The sequence below is a fragment of the Myotis yumanensis genome, unplaced genomic scaffold, assembly GCF_028538775.1.
Source record: "Myotis yumanensis isolate MYYU_CA2020_CCGP unplaced genomic scaffold, mMyoYum1.0.hap1 SCAF_11, whole genome shotgun sequence".
Taxonomy (NCBI): domain Eukaryota; kingdom Metazoa; phylum Chordata; class Mammalia; order Chiroptera; family Vespertilionidae; genus Myotis; species Myotis yumanensis.
The window spans coordinates 9,795,445-9,812,868 of record NW_027223762.1 but is presented as its reverse complement, the minus strand read 5'-3'; the positions used below and the strand labels follow the sequence as shown (position 1 = coordinate 9,812,868).

At 44.3% G+C, this 17,424-nt stretch overlaps 2 protein-coding genes and 1 non-coding gene across 7 annotated transcripts in view; 2 read left to right on the top strand and 1 right to left on the bottom strand.

The window, feature by feature from the left end:
* ITSN2 (intersectin 2) overlaps nt 1-989 on the top strand; it is a 99,576-nt gene extending 98,587 nt beyond the window's left edge. For 3 of the 4 annotated variants that reach the window (XM_070428772.1, XM_070428773.1, XM_070428774.1), the window contains exon 40: nt 18-989. In XM_070428772.1, the coding sequence (XP_070284873.1) occupies nt 18-175 (158 nt within the window). In that variant the 3' untranslated portion in view covers nt 176-989. The remainder of the gene's footprint in view (nt 1-17) is intronic. The other variant, XM_070428775.1, reaches the window with a different exon arrangement.
* On the bottom strand, nt 829-16,768 carry LOC139019730 (protein FAM228B-like). Of its 2 annotated transcripts, XM_070428789.1 has the most exons (10): nt 16,441-16,768; nt 16,015-16,137; nt 15,247-15,315; nt 13,093-13,284; nt 12,352-12,432; nt 8,854-8,941; nt 8,603-8,759; nt 5,338-5,445; nt 2,755-2,893; nt 1,816-1,929 (listed from the first exon to the last, which is right to left on the bottom strand). In XM_070428789.1, exons 2-10 carry the CDS (start codon nt 16,111-16,113, stop codon nt 1,900-1,902), a joined length of 963 nt encoding a protein of 320 aa, XP_070284890.1. In that variant the 5' UTR covers nt 16,114-16,137; nt 16,441-16,768; the 3' UTR covers nt 1,816-1,899. The 2 variants fall into 2 exon arrangements, with proteins under 2 accessions (XP_070284889.1, XP_070284890.1); XM_070428788.1 differs by lacking the exon at nt 2,755-2,893 and having other exon boundaries at nt 829-1,929.
* Nucleotides 7,971-8,077, top strand: LOC139020294 (U6 spliceosomal RNA). The gene has a single exon (XR_011473286.1). It is a non-coding gene; the product is annotated as a U6 spliceosomal RNA (small nuclear RNA).
* Nucleotides 16,769-17,424: the final 656 nt, after the last annotated feature.

Genomic DNA, 17,424 nt, shown 5'->3' with positions numbered 1-17,424 from the left:
TCGCGTTTATTCACCAGATTTCCTGGGTCGGACTGAAATCCCAGTGGCGAAAATTCGAACAGAACAGGAAAGCAAAGGCCCTACCACCCGGCGACTCCTGCTGCACGAGGTCCCCACCGGGGAGGTCTGGGTCCGCTTTGACCTGCAGCTTTTTGAGCAAAAAACTCTCCTGTAGGGGCCTCGGGAGGGCGTCTGCCCAGGGCTGGGGCTGGGAAGACGGTGGTGCTGCCCCGTGGAGGACGGAGGTCACTCAGCTTCATCCATCGCAAGGCCGCACGTGCGCTGGGGCCTCTATAGTTTATCGCACACTAAATCGCTAGCCATCTATGCAAACACCTTTCCTATGAGTAAACCGAACCCCGCGGCACGGTGCCTTGTATGAGTGCTAACATGTTGGGCTGTGTTTGGATGCCACGGTTTCCATTTTCAGGGCTATAACAAGTATTATGTGGAGCTGAGGCATCGGACCACCAGACGTTACCACTTGGTTGAATGTGTCCACTGTGGGCGGTTTTGGTGACGCTGTAACCATTCCACGCCCTGTGACCTCTGCTGGTCACAGCCACTCAGGAGGCCGAGGACTGGGAGGAAGGCTGCGGCCGCAGCGCGGGGCCAGCCTGATGCTGACATAGCGTCCACTCGTGCACTGAACAGAACCAGGCTTGATCCTTGAGCTCCTGGTCAGATTTATCCTTCTCTGCTGAGACAATGTAGTTGGAAATCTAAGGGGGAAAGCTTGATTTACTTTAAATACTGTGAACGCTAATGATGTGGAAAATATTTTTCAACTTTAATTTTCTGAAGTATAAATTATTTATGTAAATTCCTTGTTTTTGCATATTTCATAGGACATGCATCTTTAAGCTTTATCATTGCCAATATGTACAGAAAGAGAATAAAACTATACGTTTATGAATGTCACTTCTCTCGGAGCTTGACCAATTGACTTCCTACGTCAGTGATGGCGAACCTTTTGAGCTCGGCGTGTCAACATTTTGAAAAACCCTAACTTAAATCTGGTGCCGTGTCACATATAGAAATTTTTTGATATTTGCAACCATAGTAAAACAAAGATTTATATTTTTGATATTTATTTTATATATTTAAAAGCCATTTAACAAAGAAAAATCAACCAAAAAAATGAGTTCGCATGTCATAGGTTCACCATCACTGTCCTATGTGAACAGCTGCTTATAATGGAACCAAGTTTCCTTCTGGTGACAGTGGGAGAAACCAAGGACCCACGGTGGGAGAGCGCTCAGGAGGCGCGGGCCTCAGCTGGACTCGCCACTGACCTGCCCTGCGACCCACTGTTTCCGGGGCTCAGTGTCTCTGATGCTAGACTGGAGGGGAGGAGGGGCTTTTAGTGTCGCCTCTGCCTAAGGAACGCAGAGCCCCGCCCTCAGCCTCCAGGTCCTCCGTGTCTTCCTGGGCCTGGAGTCAAACTCCACAGGAGCCAGGGGCCGCGCAGAGCAGAACCCGCACCGGGGAATCTCAGTGGATGTTCACATTTCCCAAGGACTGCGGGGGACGCCTGGGGAGAGCGTGGGGGGGCAGGGGGGTCCTAAGGGGGCCTGACCAAAGGCAGCGCCCTTCACTCGGGGGAGACCGAGTCCCGAGATGGCCCTCGGGAAGGGAGCTGCTGATTCCTATTGGACCTTTCAGCAATGCTTCTTAGCCTCTGGGGAAACACATTTCCAATAACGGTCCATACATGGAGGTGGTTTCTCAGTTCTCACACAGACACTGAGCTCAAACGTCAAGTGAGGTTTATTGCAGATGCTTTTCTCAGACCCAGGACAGCCCTGAGCGCCTCCCATGGTCCTCACCCTGATGCCTGCTGGCAGGTGGCTTCCTCCAAGAGCAACCTTCCTCTGTGTCCTCTTGGCCAGTCCAGGGTCAGGGTGTGTGCTCCTTGGCTGCCGAAACCTTGTGAAGGTTCACAGAGGAGTTAGGTGTGGAAGAGGGGTGAGGGGCTTACAGAGCAGAAAGCTCCTGGGCTAAGCTGAGCTGATCCCCCTGAAGGGCAGTCCCCCCGACCCAGCAGGCAGGGCTCCCACCTGAACCTCCTGAGAGGCCAACCCACTGCCACAGCCGTTACCTCCCAGACACGGCCAGTGAGTGAAAGCGGGGATCAGAGACGGCCCCGAGATGTCCTGAGCCTCCCCTCACTCTACCTGGGTTCAAAACCAGGCAGAGATTTGGGGCCACAGCCAGTCCTATTGTGTGTGATATTATTTGTGGATCCCCGCCCGCCCCCCCATGGTCCTACACCAAGTTTAACGAGTGCCTTACGATGAGAAATCTGCTCTCTATAAACACCTATAGTTCTACACATTTTACACTTTAGGGCTTTTACTTTACTCGGTAAAGTTTACTACTTTAATTTAGTATATGGTCCTTCTGAAAACTTTCTATCCTGGCTGAATTATGAGGAACAAAACGCCGGGCCTCGCCTGGGTGTGACAAGTGGGAGATGGCAGAGATGGTAGAGGTGGTGGGGAGAGAGGAGGGAGCTGGGAAAACCCTCCAGTCCACCCACCGGAGGGCACCCCCAGGTGTAGCTCCCAGCGCAACTCCATTCCCTCTGGATCAGGGACGCCTGCCTCGGCCTCTCCTGTTCTCTCCCTGGCCTTCCATTGTCTGGGGGTTCGGGGGAGTCCGCTGCCTCCTCTCTCCCTGAAATCCTGCCGCAGGGAGAATCGCCCAGCTGCTGCCTGGTGTCATGGCCCCCGGGACTTCCCCAGCTCTCACCGCGTGCTGGTCTTCCCTCCGCTCTGCCTTCAGGCTGAGGCTCAAGAAGGGCCTTTCAGCCTTGGCCTCCTCGTGATCTGGACGCTTTCCCTGCTGAGAATGTAGCGGTCCTTTTTCCAGATAGCATAACCCTTCGGTTCTGTAGGGAGGAGCCAGAAAGGAAAGGGTCCCCTCCACGATCAGCTCAAGTGTAGCATTTAATTTTTTATTTCAGTTGGCAGATGCGTTCTATATGAATTTGCATACTTGTAGGAAAAAGAAATCCAAATAAGTAGCATCGCCTTGCTCCAGTCTTATTTGCACCTGAAATCTCTCTGCTGTTTCACTTGCTGAGTCAGGGTCCTTCAGGGGAAGTAACCTCTCAAAGGGTCTCCCCTGGGCCTCCCCTGGGCCTCCCCTGGGCAGGTTTAACTCTTCTGAGGACAAACATACCTTCTCCACCCAGATCCAAGTCTGAGATGCCTCCCTTATTTGTGGGAGAGAATCTAAACCTCCTCTTCCAGGGGGAGTTCATAGACCTACACCTCTAGGCTAAAGTATAAGCCCTGCACGCTTCAACAATGCCATTTTTTCCTCATGTCTGGGGCTCACTCTGATAGAAGAGGTGTTTGAGGACAGACTCCCTCCTCTTACAGCATACTAGAGGCCCTGTGCACAAAATTTGTGCATGGAGGGGGGGAGGGAGTGGGAGTCCCTCAGCTTGGCCTGCACTCTCTCCAATCCAGGACCCCTTGGGGGATATCTGACTGCTGGTTTAGGCCTGATTAGGTCTCAATCTGGGACCACTGGCTCCTAACTGCTCACCTACCTAATCGCCCCAAACCACCTCTGCCTGCCGGCCTGATTGCCCCCTAACTGCCTCTGCCTGCTGGCCTGATCCCCCTTAACCACCTCTGCCTCGGCCCCTGCCACCATGGCTTTGTCCAGAAGGACGTCCAGAAGATGTCCGGTCTAATTAGCATATTACCCTTTTATTAGTATAAATATAGAAATGAAATAGGATGAAGATGTTCATTATCCTAAAACCTGGCCCAAATAGGTCTGTATAAGACCATGGCGGTTAGGGATAGGGGAGGAACTTACTCTTTTGGACCCTAATATACAAGAGTGATTCTGGGTCATTCCGTCTCTGAAGGCTGCTGCTACGCATGAGTGGGGCATAGTTCAATACTTCCTATTACCCCTCAATGTCAGTTCCCATCCACAGGCAGCAAACTTCGTGGCTGCCCCACCCCAACAGTCACCTGCTTCTACTTTAAATCACTAAGTCCCTCCCGAGGCAATTTTGGCCTCTCTGCTGGACATGCCAGCATCAAGCATCTCTGAGAGCCCTCGGCTCCTGCCACACTCATTTATTCATCGAGCTCTGAGCCTCCTCGGGAAAGGGAAAGGGAACCTGCTACAGCTTCCCTCCAGGCTTTTCAGGAATAGAAACTCGTAGGCCAGCCTCCTAAACAGCTGCATATGAACTCACTTCCCTCCTGCCTTGCTAGGGTCTCTTTTTTCATGAACAGCTTTACTGGCGTATAATTTATACCCCCTTTGAATTGTACACACCAATGGTGTTTAGTGTATTTGCAGAGCTATTTTAGAACATTTCCATCAGTCCTTTACAATCACTCTCCATTCCCAGCCCCAGCCCTGGGAAACCAATAATCTATTTCCTGTTTCTATAGATTTACCTCGTCCAACATATGTCATATAAAGAGACTGAAACAATAGGTAGTCTTTTGTGATTGCCTCCCTTCACTGAGTATAATGGTTTTGAAGTTCATCCATGCTGTATTAGAACTCCTTTTCCTTTTAATTGCCAAGTAACGTGCCCTGTATAAATGCACCACATTTTGTCCATTCGCCAGTGAACGAGCAACACTTGGGCTGTTTGCAGTTTGGAGATATCGTGGCGAGAACACGCACTCAGGACAAATCTTTATGTGAATAATGTTTCCATTTCTCCTGGGTAGAAACCTAGGAGGTGAACTGCTGGGTCGCATGATAATTTCATGTTTCACCTTTTGAGAAATTGCCAAACTGTTTTCCAAAGTGACTGCATTGTTTTACATTCCCTCCAGCAATGTCTGGGGATCCCATAACTTAATCAGATAGTTAACAGGTTCTGTAACCACGTAGAGAAATCTCTCTCTTTTAACTCCATAACCAGTTTCTGGAGCTGACTCCCCAGGTTACGCGCACAGCAGTACATACCACTTCTCTGCTGATAACACCTCCTCACTCTGGGTACCCAACAGTAACAGCTACTACCCCTCAAAACTAGTCCAAAGTTACACTTTACTGTTCCGATACAATTCAAGTCACTTTTAACTTACACAAATCGTTAACCATTTTTTTTCTGTCTGTACTTGTCATTTCTGAATGTGTTAGCTATCTGTTCCTTAAAACCAGGACAAGCTGCAGAAAGCTGCCACCGCACCCAGGCACTGGGGTGGGAGGTGCCTGGGGTTGTGCCACAGGAGCCTGGCACCTGGGCACTGGCTCCAGCAGCGCGAAAGGATGGCAAAGGGGGGAAACACAGCCAAGCATCTTAAGTAAAGGAAGGGCCGAGCTATGGAAGAACGGGCTTACTTGCAAAGAACTGCTTTTTCTCCTTCCTGGGGTCCCGGAAGATGAGGCGCTTTGGTCACGTGTTTCAAATCAAAACTACTAGCGTTGAAATTACTCTTCACCTTTAACCTTTAACAAGACAACATGTGTGAGGATGTTTGCAAAAACAATACCGGTTATACACTTTCAGAAATTACTGTTAACCTTTGACGCTGTGTACATTGTCTAAAACAGCGGTCACCAACCGGTGGTCCGTGGACCACTGGTGGTCCGTGAGGTCCGAAAGGTTGGCGACCGCTGGTCTAAAATACCATCACTTCAAACTTGTGTGACGTCTCGGGCATGTGAGAGCTGCTGAAACCAGGATGGGGGCTGGTTTACTCTTTACTGAGAACCTACTTGGCAAGGCAAAGTTTGCAGTACTCCCTATCCACTGGGAGTTTATACTCTAACTAGAGGCCCGGTGCATGAAATTCATGCACTGGGGGGGAGGGGAGTCCCTCAGCCTGGCCTGTGCCCTCTCGCAGTCCGGGACCCCTCACTCCTTACTGCCCACCTACTTGCTGCTCCTTAGCGCTGCCAGAGGTGGGAGAGGCTCCCGCCACCACTGCTGTGCTCGCCAGCTGTGAGCCCGGCTTCTGGCTGAGCGGCGCTCCCCCTGGTGGAGTGCACTGACCACCAGGGGGCAGCTCCTGCATTGAGCGTCTGCCCCCTAGTGGTCAATGTGCATCATAGCAACTGGTTGTTCTGCTGTTTGGTCGATTTGCGTATTAGCCTTTTATTATATAGGATGTAAAAAGAGGCCATAGAAATTGTGTCGTTTATGCCCTGGCCGGTTTGGCTCAGTGGATAGAGCGTCAGCCTGTGGACTGAAGGGTCCCAGGTTCGATTCCGGCTAAGTACATGTGCCTTGGTTTCGGGCACATCCCCAGTGGGAGGTGTGCAGGAGGCAGCTGATGGATGTTTCTCTCTCATCGATGTTTCTAACTCTCTATCCCTCTCCCTTCCTCTCTGAAAAATCAATAAAATATATTTTTTTAAAAAGTCTTAATAGATTGTGTCATTTATAAATATAAAATGTGTTTCCAAGAGAGACCTAAACACTCCACTGCCCAGGCTACCTTGCCACCAGGCGGCAGACAGGTGTCCTAGAAGCCCGCAGTGTAGCCACCACTCAGAAGTGGATTGGAATGTTGATACTGGCCCTCTGAGGGGCACCCATTTTGCTGGCACAGATTGTAGCAGAGCTGGTGTGGTTCTGAGGCCAACAGCTGCAGCAGCACCGGCCTGGTCCTGCCGCTTCCTGATCATGACACAGACAACACACCCCTCTGCCTGCCAGTTCTGCACGGTGGCTTTGGGTGTTGTTCCCAAAACCAAGCCCTATTTCTTAAGGCCTCCCAGTGGCTCTGTGAGTAGTATATAGCCTCAAAAAAAGGGATCATTTTCTAGTATGGCTCCAGTGGCGTGAAACCAAGAGTCCTGGCCATTCTTCTAACTAACGTACTCAGTACACTCAGCACGCAAATGGTCACACACCAAAACTCATGGAAAGTATCCGTCTGGTCTGACTTAATCAGAATGAGTTTTCCCCAGAAAATGTGGATTTTGACATGTTTTGAGTAAAAAAAAAAGAAATGGGTATAGGAAAGATCTAGATTAGCGCATAAAACATAATTAATGACAAAAGTGTGTCCTATGTTAACATGTCCAAAAAGGGTATTCAATCAAAAAAATCACAAGACATGCCAAAAAAGCAAGACAAAATAACCTACAAAAAAAAAAAATTTTCTTTGAGGAGTGGGTTTCAGGTCTTTTTGACAGTCAAACAAAAATGACCAGAAATGCAAAAAAAAAAAAAAAGGCAAGATAAAATAACCCACTGTCAAGAGATAAAGCAATCACGTCCTGGCTGGTTTGGCACGGTGCATAGAGTGTCGGCCTGGGGACTGAAAGGTCCCGGGTTCGATTCCGGTCAAGGGCACATGCCCGGGTTGTGGGCTCAATCCCCAGTCGGGGGCACGCAGGAGGCAGCCAGTCAATGATTCTCATCATTGATGTTTCTATATCTCTCTACCTCTGCTTTCCTCTCTGAAATCAATAAAAATATATTTTTAAAAAAGAGAGAGATAAAGCAATCAGCAGAACCAGATTCAGAAATGACCCTAATGTTGACACTATCAGAGATTTTAAAATAACTATGAATAATGTGTTAATATAATGGAAAGGTGAATAACATGTATGAACAGATGGAGGATTTTAGGATAAATTAAAACTATATTAAAAAATCACATGGCCCAGCCAGTGTAGCTCAGTGGTTGAGCGTTGACCTATGAACCAGGAGGTCTCAGTTGATTCCTGGTCAGGGCACATGCCCAGGTTGCGGGCTCCATCCCCTCTCCCCCTTCAGTAGGGAGCCTGCAGGAGGCAACCAATCAATGATTCTCTCTCATCATTGATGTTTCTATCTCTCTATCTCTCTCCCTTCCTCTCTGAAATCAATAATATATATTTTTATAAAAAAATAAAAAATAAAATGGAAATACAGAAATAAAAATCATTACATCAGTGGGGAATAATTCCTCTGATAGGCTTTTCAGTATATGGGGCACAGCTGAAGAAAGACTCAGTGAACTTAAAGATAGGTCAGTAGAGTGCTCGCTTTGGCAGCACATATACTAAAATTGGAGCGATACAGAGAAGATTAGCATGGCCCTTGCGCAAGGATGACACGCAAATTCGTGAAGCGTTCCATATTTAAAAAAAAAAAGAAAAGAAAAAAAAGATAGGTCAGTAGAAATTGTCTAATTAAAATACAAGTAGAAAAAAAGAGAACAGTATATAAGAGCTATGTAGCTGTGGGACAATATCAAATGCTCTAATATACGTATAATTGGAATATCAGAAGAAAAAAAAAGAATAGGATATAAGAAATATTTGAAGTGATAATGGCCTAGAATTTCCCCCAAAATAATGAAAGACATCAAACCACTGAGATAAGAAGCTCAGAGAGCCCTACATAAGATAAACAGAAAGAAAAGGGGACAAAACACCTAGACACATCATAGTTTAGCTAATGAAAATCAAAGACAAAGAGAAAATTTTGAAAGTACCCAAGACAAAAGAAACATCACATGCAGAGAAACCAAGATAAGAATTACAGTAGATTTCTCATTAAAAACCAAAAACTTAAAAATAATAACAATGACAAAATTTATATCACTATCTCAAGAAAAAGTTGTCTAATCACAACGGGTTCCATAATTTCTACAATATTAGCCATTACCTGCTCCTTTTACAAAAGTCACTTTCTATGTAGCTTGCAGACAGTTTAAGCCAATCATTTGGAGTCACAAAGCACCTTGAATTAGAAAGTTGTGGAAATCTGCAATACAGTTTGGCCTTCTCAATCTCTTTAAATTCTTTCATTGTATGTATTTTGCCTGCAAGAAGTTTAGCAGTATAAATTAGCACAGTTAAATGCAACTGTCATTGCTCTTGACTTATGAAATCACGTAACAGTTGGAAACTACGTACCAGTCTCACACTGAAGAAGAGTTCTTTTTTCATCATCTTTGTCATATTGTGCCTTTTTCAAAGGGTCACGAAATGGTGGGATGATAACCTAAAAAAAAAACACATTTCTTTGAGGACTGGGTTTCAGGTCTTTTTCAGTCTATCCTAAACATCCATTTATGACTCTTATGCCAGAAGAATCAAGAATACAATATCTACAGCCCTAGCTGGTTTGGCTCAGTGGATAGTGTCAGCCTGAGGAATGAAGGATCCCCGGTTCGATTCCGGTCAAGGGCACATGCCCGGTTGCCTGCTCAATCCCCAGTAGGGGGCGTGCAGGAGGCAGCTGATCAATGATTTTTCTCTTATCATTGATGTTTTGTTTTTTTTTAAGAATATATTTTATTGATTTTTTACAGAGAGGAAGGGAGAGAGAGAGAGAGTCAGAAACATCGATGAGAGAGAAACATTGATCAGCTGCCTCCTGCACACCCCCCACTGGGGATGTGCCCGCAACCGAGGTACATGCCTTTGACCGGAATCGAACCTGGGACCCTTCAGTCCGCAGGCCGACGCTCCATCCACTGAGGCAAACCGGTCAGGGCTATCATTGATGTTTCTATCTCTTTCTCCCTTCTCCCTCTCTGAAACCAATACAAATAAAAAATGAAATAATAATAAAAGAATACAGTATCTACAAACAATGGCAATCTAACCATTATGTACGTTTAACACATTACAAAGAGAAGGGGGCATTCCGATACATCTCTTAGTGAGGCCTTCCAACCTGGTTAGTTCATTTTAATAGCCTCTCTAGGTCATTGTGGCTACTCTAGATAATATACCCAAACTCAACAAGTGGTAGTTTCTTAGAGATTAGTTATAATGTAGATCTGAAACCATATCAATGAATGATTCAAACTCTGCTACATTAAAGTCCATTGGTCTGTCTTGAACTTTGAATGGATCATTTATCCATGTCATGAATTGATGGTTTGATAATAATCAGATCTGTGAGTTATGTGAGATCTTCCAAATGTTAATACATTTCATTATACAGTAACCACATTTACTAATATTATTACCAAACTCATCAGTAAAGCCTTTGAGTATTGGAACACTGTCATATTCAATATGATTGTTCCAAAATTCACATTAAAAGCTCACATTGTATCACTGGCAACAAATACTGTCTGTTGTTTTTGAAGTGACAGACTCACTTTGCTAATTTTCCAGAAAATGTCTGCCAAATACCAGAGATTTAATAACCATAGTTTTGTAAGTCGTTCTTTCAACTAAAAACTTTGTTCCATGAAAAAGATCAACCAGTCCAGCTCACAATTCGAACAGTCCTACTGCAGTTCAGTTTGTAGCAGTAGTGCTCTTTGCATACTTCCCATTCCATTGCATGCTATTCAAAAGATGTACTCAAGGATCAAGATTTGATAAAATTAATAATTTTTACTGTTTGATCAAAGATATTCATATATATATATATATATATATACACACATATATATATATATTATTGATTTTTTACAGAGAGGAAGGGAGAGGAATAGAGAATTAGAAACATCAATGAGAGAGAAATATCGATCAGCTGCCTCTTGCACACACCCTCCTGGGGATGTGCCCGCAACCAAGGTATATGCCCTTGACCGGAATCGAACCTGGGACCCTTCAGTCCGCAGGCCGACACTCTATCCACTGAGCCAAACCGGTCAGGGCCAAAGATATTCTTAAGGGAAACTGATTTTTTTTTTTACTGTGGGTGCATGGCAATGAAGAATATAATGACTTCCCGTATAATTTGATAACACTGACTTAAGCTATTCTAAGGAAGGCACCAGCAGTTTTATGCACCACTGTTCTTGTACCATCAGAGCAAATGTCAACACAATGAAAAAGGCAAAAACATCTGGCTCTCTTATGAAAATATATGGCCTAACAGACCCCAAAAGAGGTTTCAGGCTCTCACTTTAACCTCAAAGTGCTCAGCTTACCTTAAGAGGTCACCTGCCAGCTGCATTTAGAAAGGCAGCATCTATATATATAAAAGGCTAATGTGCAAAGTGTCCCCTCAGGAGTTGGACCGAGAGACTGGGAGTTCAATCGCTCGCTATGATGTGCACTGACCACCAGGGGGCGGCGCAGAATGAGGGAAGGAAGGGCCCAGCTGGCAGCCAGAGGCCCCAATCGGCCCTGATCGCTGGCCAGGCCTAGGGACCCTACCCGTGCACAAGTTTCGTGCACCGGGTCTCTAATGGTAAAAGAACAGAATGGAGATTTGGTATCAAAAAGATCTGGTTTCAAATCTCAATACTCCCCCATACTAACTGTGTTACTAGTTAGTATATCTAAGGTTCTTATTCTAAACTCTCAGTTTAACTTTCCCCTATAATAATGGGGAAATTATATACACACAGACACATACTCCAACTTGAGAGGAGAAAAAAAATGACCTGCCTTGCATGCAAATGCCAGCAGTTTAAAATGTCTATGACTTAAGGTAGGTTTTTAAATTTTGTTTAACAATATCCATTATTAGCAAAAGTACGCAAAAATGGATTCTCTGGTGAGGCTGCAAATTTATACATTCTGAAGAACAATTTGATAATATGAATCAAAATCAGGCTTAACCTTTAACTCAGCAATTCTGCTTCTAGCAACCTACTGAAAAAAATTAAGAAATAGGGATGTTCATCACAATGTCATATATAACAGCAATAGGTCGAAAACAATCTAGATATTTAAAATGAAATATGTAAAAAAAAAAAAAATGATGGCTTAGCAAGGTACCAGATATGGTTAGAAATACATCTATGCTATTTGCAGCTGTGTGACCCTGGACCAGTAACCTAACCTATCTGTCTCTCACTTGTGTCATCTGTAAATTACCTGACATGGTAACAGTGAAGATAAAATAAAATGAAAGAAAAAAAGTCCTAACATTTAGGAAATCCCTCAGTGCAAGATAGCTGCTACTAGTAATAGAATACCAGGCAATTAGCAATTATTAAAGTTATATATTTACACATGTTGACAAAGAAGCAAATCATAAACTATTAAGGAAAAACATAGGGTATATAACTTAATGTATGGTATAATCCTATTCTTGTAAAATAAAAATGTGTGTTTATACCTACATGTAGAAAGAAGTCTTAAAAGATATACAAAAAATGGTTAATGTGTTCATTCTGGGTAATGGAATTGAGTGGTTTTTAAATTATTCAACAATTGATTTTATCATGGAAATGTGTTACTTTTGTAAAAATTTAAAAGTCTATGAAAATTTTAAACATTACGGATTACCCAATCATGATACGGTATTTTCAAATTTTACAGAAGTTTGCTTTAATTTGGACTTCAGCTTTCTTGCTCCTTTCTCAGACAGGGAGATGGGAAACTATTCTTAAGATGTTACCACATTCTTAGGGAATTACTAGACGACAACTCGCATATCAAAAAAACTAATACCAAAGACATAACACCCAAGTTAAAGTAAGAAATCTATCCTACCTTCAGGAAATCCAGGTCCTCTTTGTGCCTGTAGAAAGGGTCGTACTCTTTTGGGTCATAATGCTCTATGAATGCACTTCCCTGCGGGAAGGAAATACGCCACACATAAGAACAAGAGGTGCACAATTCATTCTGAGCATAGCAGGACTCAAGAGTCAAAACACAAACCCATTTTAATGCTTCTGAATGGCCATCAGTAACAAGTGCAAAAGGGAAGGGAAGACCAGATTCTAAGTTAAATTTAATGTATCCAAGTAATAAACACTATAGTGATAGGCAGAATTTACTTAAAATTTGTAAGATTTTAATAAAGAATTTTGGAGCACTAAAAGATTTGGGAATTTGTTTCTTAATGCCTACTAGTCAAATATCTCAGATCTCTTAAAAATGCCAAGAGACCATAAATATCTATAGCTTTGTAAGTAATAGAATTCCAGAAAAAAACAAATATATATGTTCTGAACCTAGAGTTCAAAATTTTTTAATTGGTGTATAAAATTAACAATTACCTGAGTACAACAAAGACAACTGATTCTGATGTACATATTTAAATCCAGAACTAACCCTCCTCCTCCATCTGTTCCACATGCCCTGGATTTAAGAGTAGTGTGCGTTGTCATAAAATATAAATTACTTCATATATAGAGTGGGGAGGGGCAGGCTGTTTGAATGATTATAAATAAAGATAACCATCGTTTTTAAACCAACTGGGGGGGGAAGTGTCAAATGATCTCTTAATACCTTTTTATTTACGTATTTTAAGAAGGTATCTAATTCCTGGTGTCTCCTTTTTTTAATCTTCTTATGTGAACAAACTTTCTCCATGATTTTCTTCTGGAGAGGACCTGCCACATGGTCAACCCATCTTTTGTATAACATCTCTTTTCTTCTTGTATTTAAGAAGTCATGATGCTGTAAATACTTTTCTAATTCCTAGTAAACAGGGGTGTAAGAGATAAACATGTTATCTGAAATCTTTCTTGTCCTAAAATTTAAACTTCATTTCTATTCCTAAGAATAGCCCACAAAGTCACTCATTAATTCAGTCATTTACTTGGCTTCTACTGTGTGACCCACACTATAGTGGGAAAAGGAATAATGGATAAATTAGACAACATGCCAGCTGTCCACGGAGAGACACACTACAAAACAAAGCCACAAAACAACTTGGAAGTACAATATAGCAAGATATATATTTTTTTCCCCAAAAAACTATCTAGACATGCTTTGAATAACTGTAAAGGTAGTGTTTATTAAAATACATTTCATTTTCAAAATTAAGCTATCAGCTGTTAACGTGTGTATACATTTTTGGGGACACCCTGTATAGGTAGTTAAAAACAGGGACCCAAACAGATACTTGTATAGCAGTGTTCACTGCAGCATTATTCACAATAGCCAAAAGGTAGGATGGAAGCAAAGCAAGTGCCCATCAACAGGTGAATGTATCAACAAAGCGTGGTATCTACATACAATGAAATAATACACAGCTATAAAAAGGGGGGGGGGAGTTCTGAGACCTGCTACCACATAAAGGAACCTTGAAAACAATCTGCTACGTGAAATAAGCCATAAAAGGACCAATAATGTAGGATTCCACTTACGTAAAATATCTAGACTAGGCAAACTGATAGAGACAGAAAGTGAATTAGAGGTGAGCAGAGGTTTGGGGAGGGAAGGAAGGAGAGTTATTATTTAATGAGGACAAAGTTTCTGAGAGGGTGACGAGAGTTTTGGAAATAGATAGTGGTGATGGCTGCACAAGTAAATGTGAGTTTACTGAACACTTAAAATGGTTTAAAAATAGCAAATTTTATGCTATGTATATTTTACCACAATGGAAAAAATATTTTTAAGATTTTTAAATATTCCCAAAGTGAGAGGCATTTCAGATGGGCCTTAAAGAATGAAGAGATATCTAGGAAGAGAAGAGATGACAGAGAAAGTGGAAGAAGAATATTCCATGGGGAAAAAGAGATAAAGCAAAGAGACAGGAGTATAGCACAGCCTAGTCCAAATGGCCTGCGAAGGAAATGCCTGGTTTAGGCTATAAACTCAATCATTCTCACAAAACTTGTTTTTATCGAGCCAATGAAATCATGTAATTATTGGGATCAACAACATAACATTTAAAGTGTGTGTGGGGGGTGGGGGGAGAGCCCTGAGAGCTTCCTACTTTGTAGGGATTACCCCTTCCAAACTTCAGGTCATAGCACAACCATCCCTTTTTAAACAACTCTGAAGAAAACCCTTAAAAACAAAAATGGGTTACCTACCCCAGTGTTTAGTGGACGTTCACATGGACACTCACCTTGTCTTATAATTAAACCCATCCTGCTATAGTTCAAGCCTTGTTCTTACCTAGGTTTACATGAGTAATTCTTGGTTGCTGCGTACCAACAACAGCTCTTAAAGCTCTTACCAATACATAGTGACTCCATCAAAGCCCCACTAAGATGAAGGAACAAGTGAGAAGGTACCTGTGAAAGAATCCCCACAAAGTATAGGAAAAGAGGAAGTCAATTAAAGCAACCTCAGAGGCCCCTTAAATTTAATCCCAGGGGCTAATGAGTGTTTTTTAATTTTATTTTTTAAAACTTGTATAATGATGATGAACTACATGTAAAATGAGAAAAAAAATTAAAAATATTCTTATTGATTTCAGAGAGGAAGGGAGGGAGAGAAAGAGATAGAAACATCAATGATGAGAAAGAATCATCGATGGGCTTCCCCCTGTACGCTCCACACTGGGGATCGAGCCTGCAACTCAGGCATTGTGCCCTGACCGGGAATTGAACCATGACCTCCTGGTTCATAGGTAGACGCTCAACTACTGAGCCATGCCAGCCGGGCAAGAAAGAAAATTAATTGAAACATTCTATAGTTAATTCTTACCTTATTTATGTAATTTTCTCTATATAATATTGATTTAATAGCTGCATTAATATCTTCTCTGGCAAATGCCTAAAATGACAATGAAATTTTGAAAGTCAAATCTCAAAAAACAAAGTGTTAACACTATTGTGACTTATATTTTACATGATAGACATATCTCTGGAAAATTCTCTGTAAATCCAGTTTTTATACCTAAAACGATATCATAAAGTACTATTTAAAGGGTATTTGAATCTTTCTGCTTTCAGCTAAACTCATTCTAGGGCAAAAAAAAAAAAATTAACTGTAATGACAGAAAGCAAATCCGAGATTGTCTTGATGGCTGGCAGGGAGGGAGGGATTGCCAAGGACACAATGAAGAAACTTCGGGAATATTGACTGTTCGTTACCTTGATTGTGGTGATGGTTTCGTGTGGGCATACATGTTAAAATTTATCAGACTGTACACTTTAAATACATGCAATGGATTGTATGTATATCACTTATACCTTTATAAAGCTGTTTAGAAAAAATAACAATCTTAAAAAACACACAATATGTATAAATTGTGTGCTTCAAGAGAAACTCTGTAACTTTGCTCTATTAGAAAAGGTATATAACCCATGACCCATGATTCCACCTTGAAGAAGCTGGAAAACCAAGAGCAAACACAACGGTAGTGAACAGGAGAGAGTGAAACAGAAAACATAGAAAAAATATTACATTTCACACAAGCCAGTTCTCAGTGCAACTACCCAAGTATAAACTTGCAGGCGCCGCACCCTGTACCTCCACGAAAGGAAGTGGCTGCGGTTCCAGCCATTCTTTTGAGCTCTTGAGTCTGGGAGGCTTCTCGGTGAACAGATCTTCGCTGTCTACACTATTCATGGTGGTTCCCAAATAGCAGAGCCCCTGGAAAAACTAAAACGTTAGCTTATCTAGTAACGAGAAGTCCCCATCTCATCCTCTTCTGTTGAATGAATCGTCAAGGCTTGTGACCACCGACGGGCACTAGCGGATTCGGAACATGAGCCCTCCATCCACACTGTCCCTGGCAAGGGCCTGCGCCGTGGCTTCGGATCACGTCCCCAGAACCAGGGCGGTTCCCTCTGCCCGGACCCGCGTCCCCCTGAACTCCAGGCTTCCCACCTACCCCGACCACACAGCCCCTTAGCAACAGTGTGGCAACCGAAGCCTGGCTGCTAGGAGTCCTACCGCCGCAGTTCTCTGACCCAAGGCCCCGAGTGGCAACCTTCTGGCTACTGGAGCGCACAGCGGCCGGGCTGCCTGGAGAATCGAGGGGCTTTCAGACAAACACGTGCTTGTCCCCAGGGCCCCGCCTCCAGGACCGTGTCTCTGGGGGACGCTGCCTTAGGGCTCGCGCGGTAAACCTCCGGCACCGGGGCTGCGACCCTGCCCTCCCGGCGTCAGCGGGTGCGCGCGGCCTCTGCTCGCCCGGCTCAGCAGGACCTTCGGCGCCCCCTCCCGAGACCGGCAGGACCTTCGGCGCCCCTGCTCCGCGCGGGGTCCGGCCCGACCAACCACCACCGGGAGGCCGCGGCGCCTGGAGGGTGAGCCCGCGAAGAGAAAGGACGTTTCGCGTCGGCGTCTCGGGTCGCCGTGGCAACGACCAATCGGCTCGGCGCGGAAGCGCACGGAAGACCCGGACGCCGCGGGGCGCCGGCTCCCGAGCCCTGTGCAGCTGCGGTGCCGCGGCCCCGTCGGGAGGGGGAGAAACCTGGGAGCCCGACGGGCGGACGCAGGGAGCGGGGGGGGGGGGGCGGGGGGGGGGGGGGTGTTGGGGGGCGTGCGGGGGGTGTTGGTTCTGGTTTGAGACCCGAGTCGGAGCGCTTCTCGGTTACGGGCAGCTGTCGCCGCCAGGAGCTGGCACGTGGCCTCCCGCCCCGCCTGCCCCCGCGTCCGTGGTGTGTAAAAATTACATGAAATGGAAATTTCAGTGTCCATAGATAAAGTTTCATTGAGCACCACCCCATGCACCAGGGGGTCGCAGGTTGGATTCCGGGTCAGGGCACGTGCCCAGATTGCTGGCTGGATCCCCAGTGGCGGTATGTAGGAGGCAGCTGATGGATGTTGCTCTCATCGATGTTTCTCTCTCTCTCCCTCCCCCTTCCTCTCTCTGAAATAAATAACATATTTAAAGTTTTATTGGAATATAGTCATACCTATTCTTTCATGTAT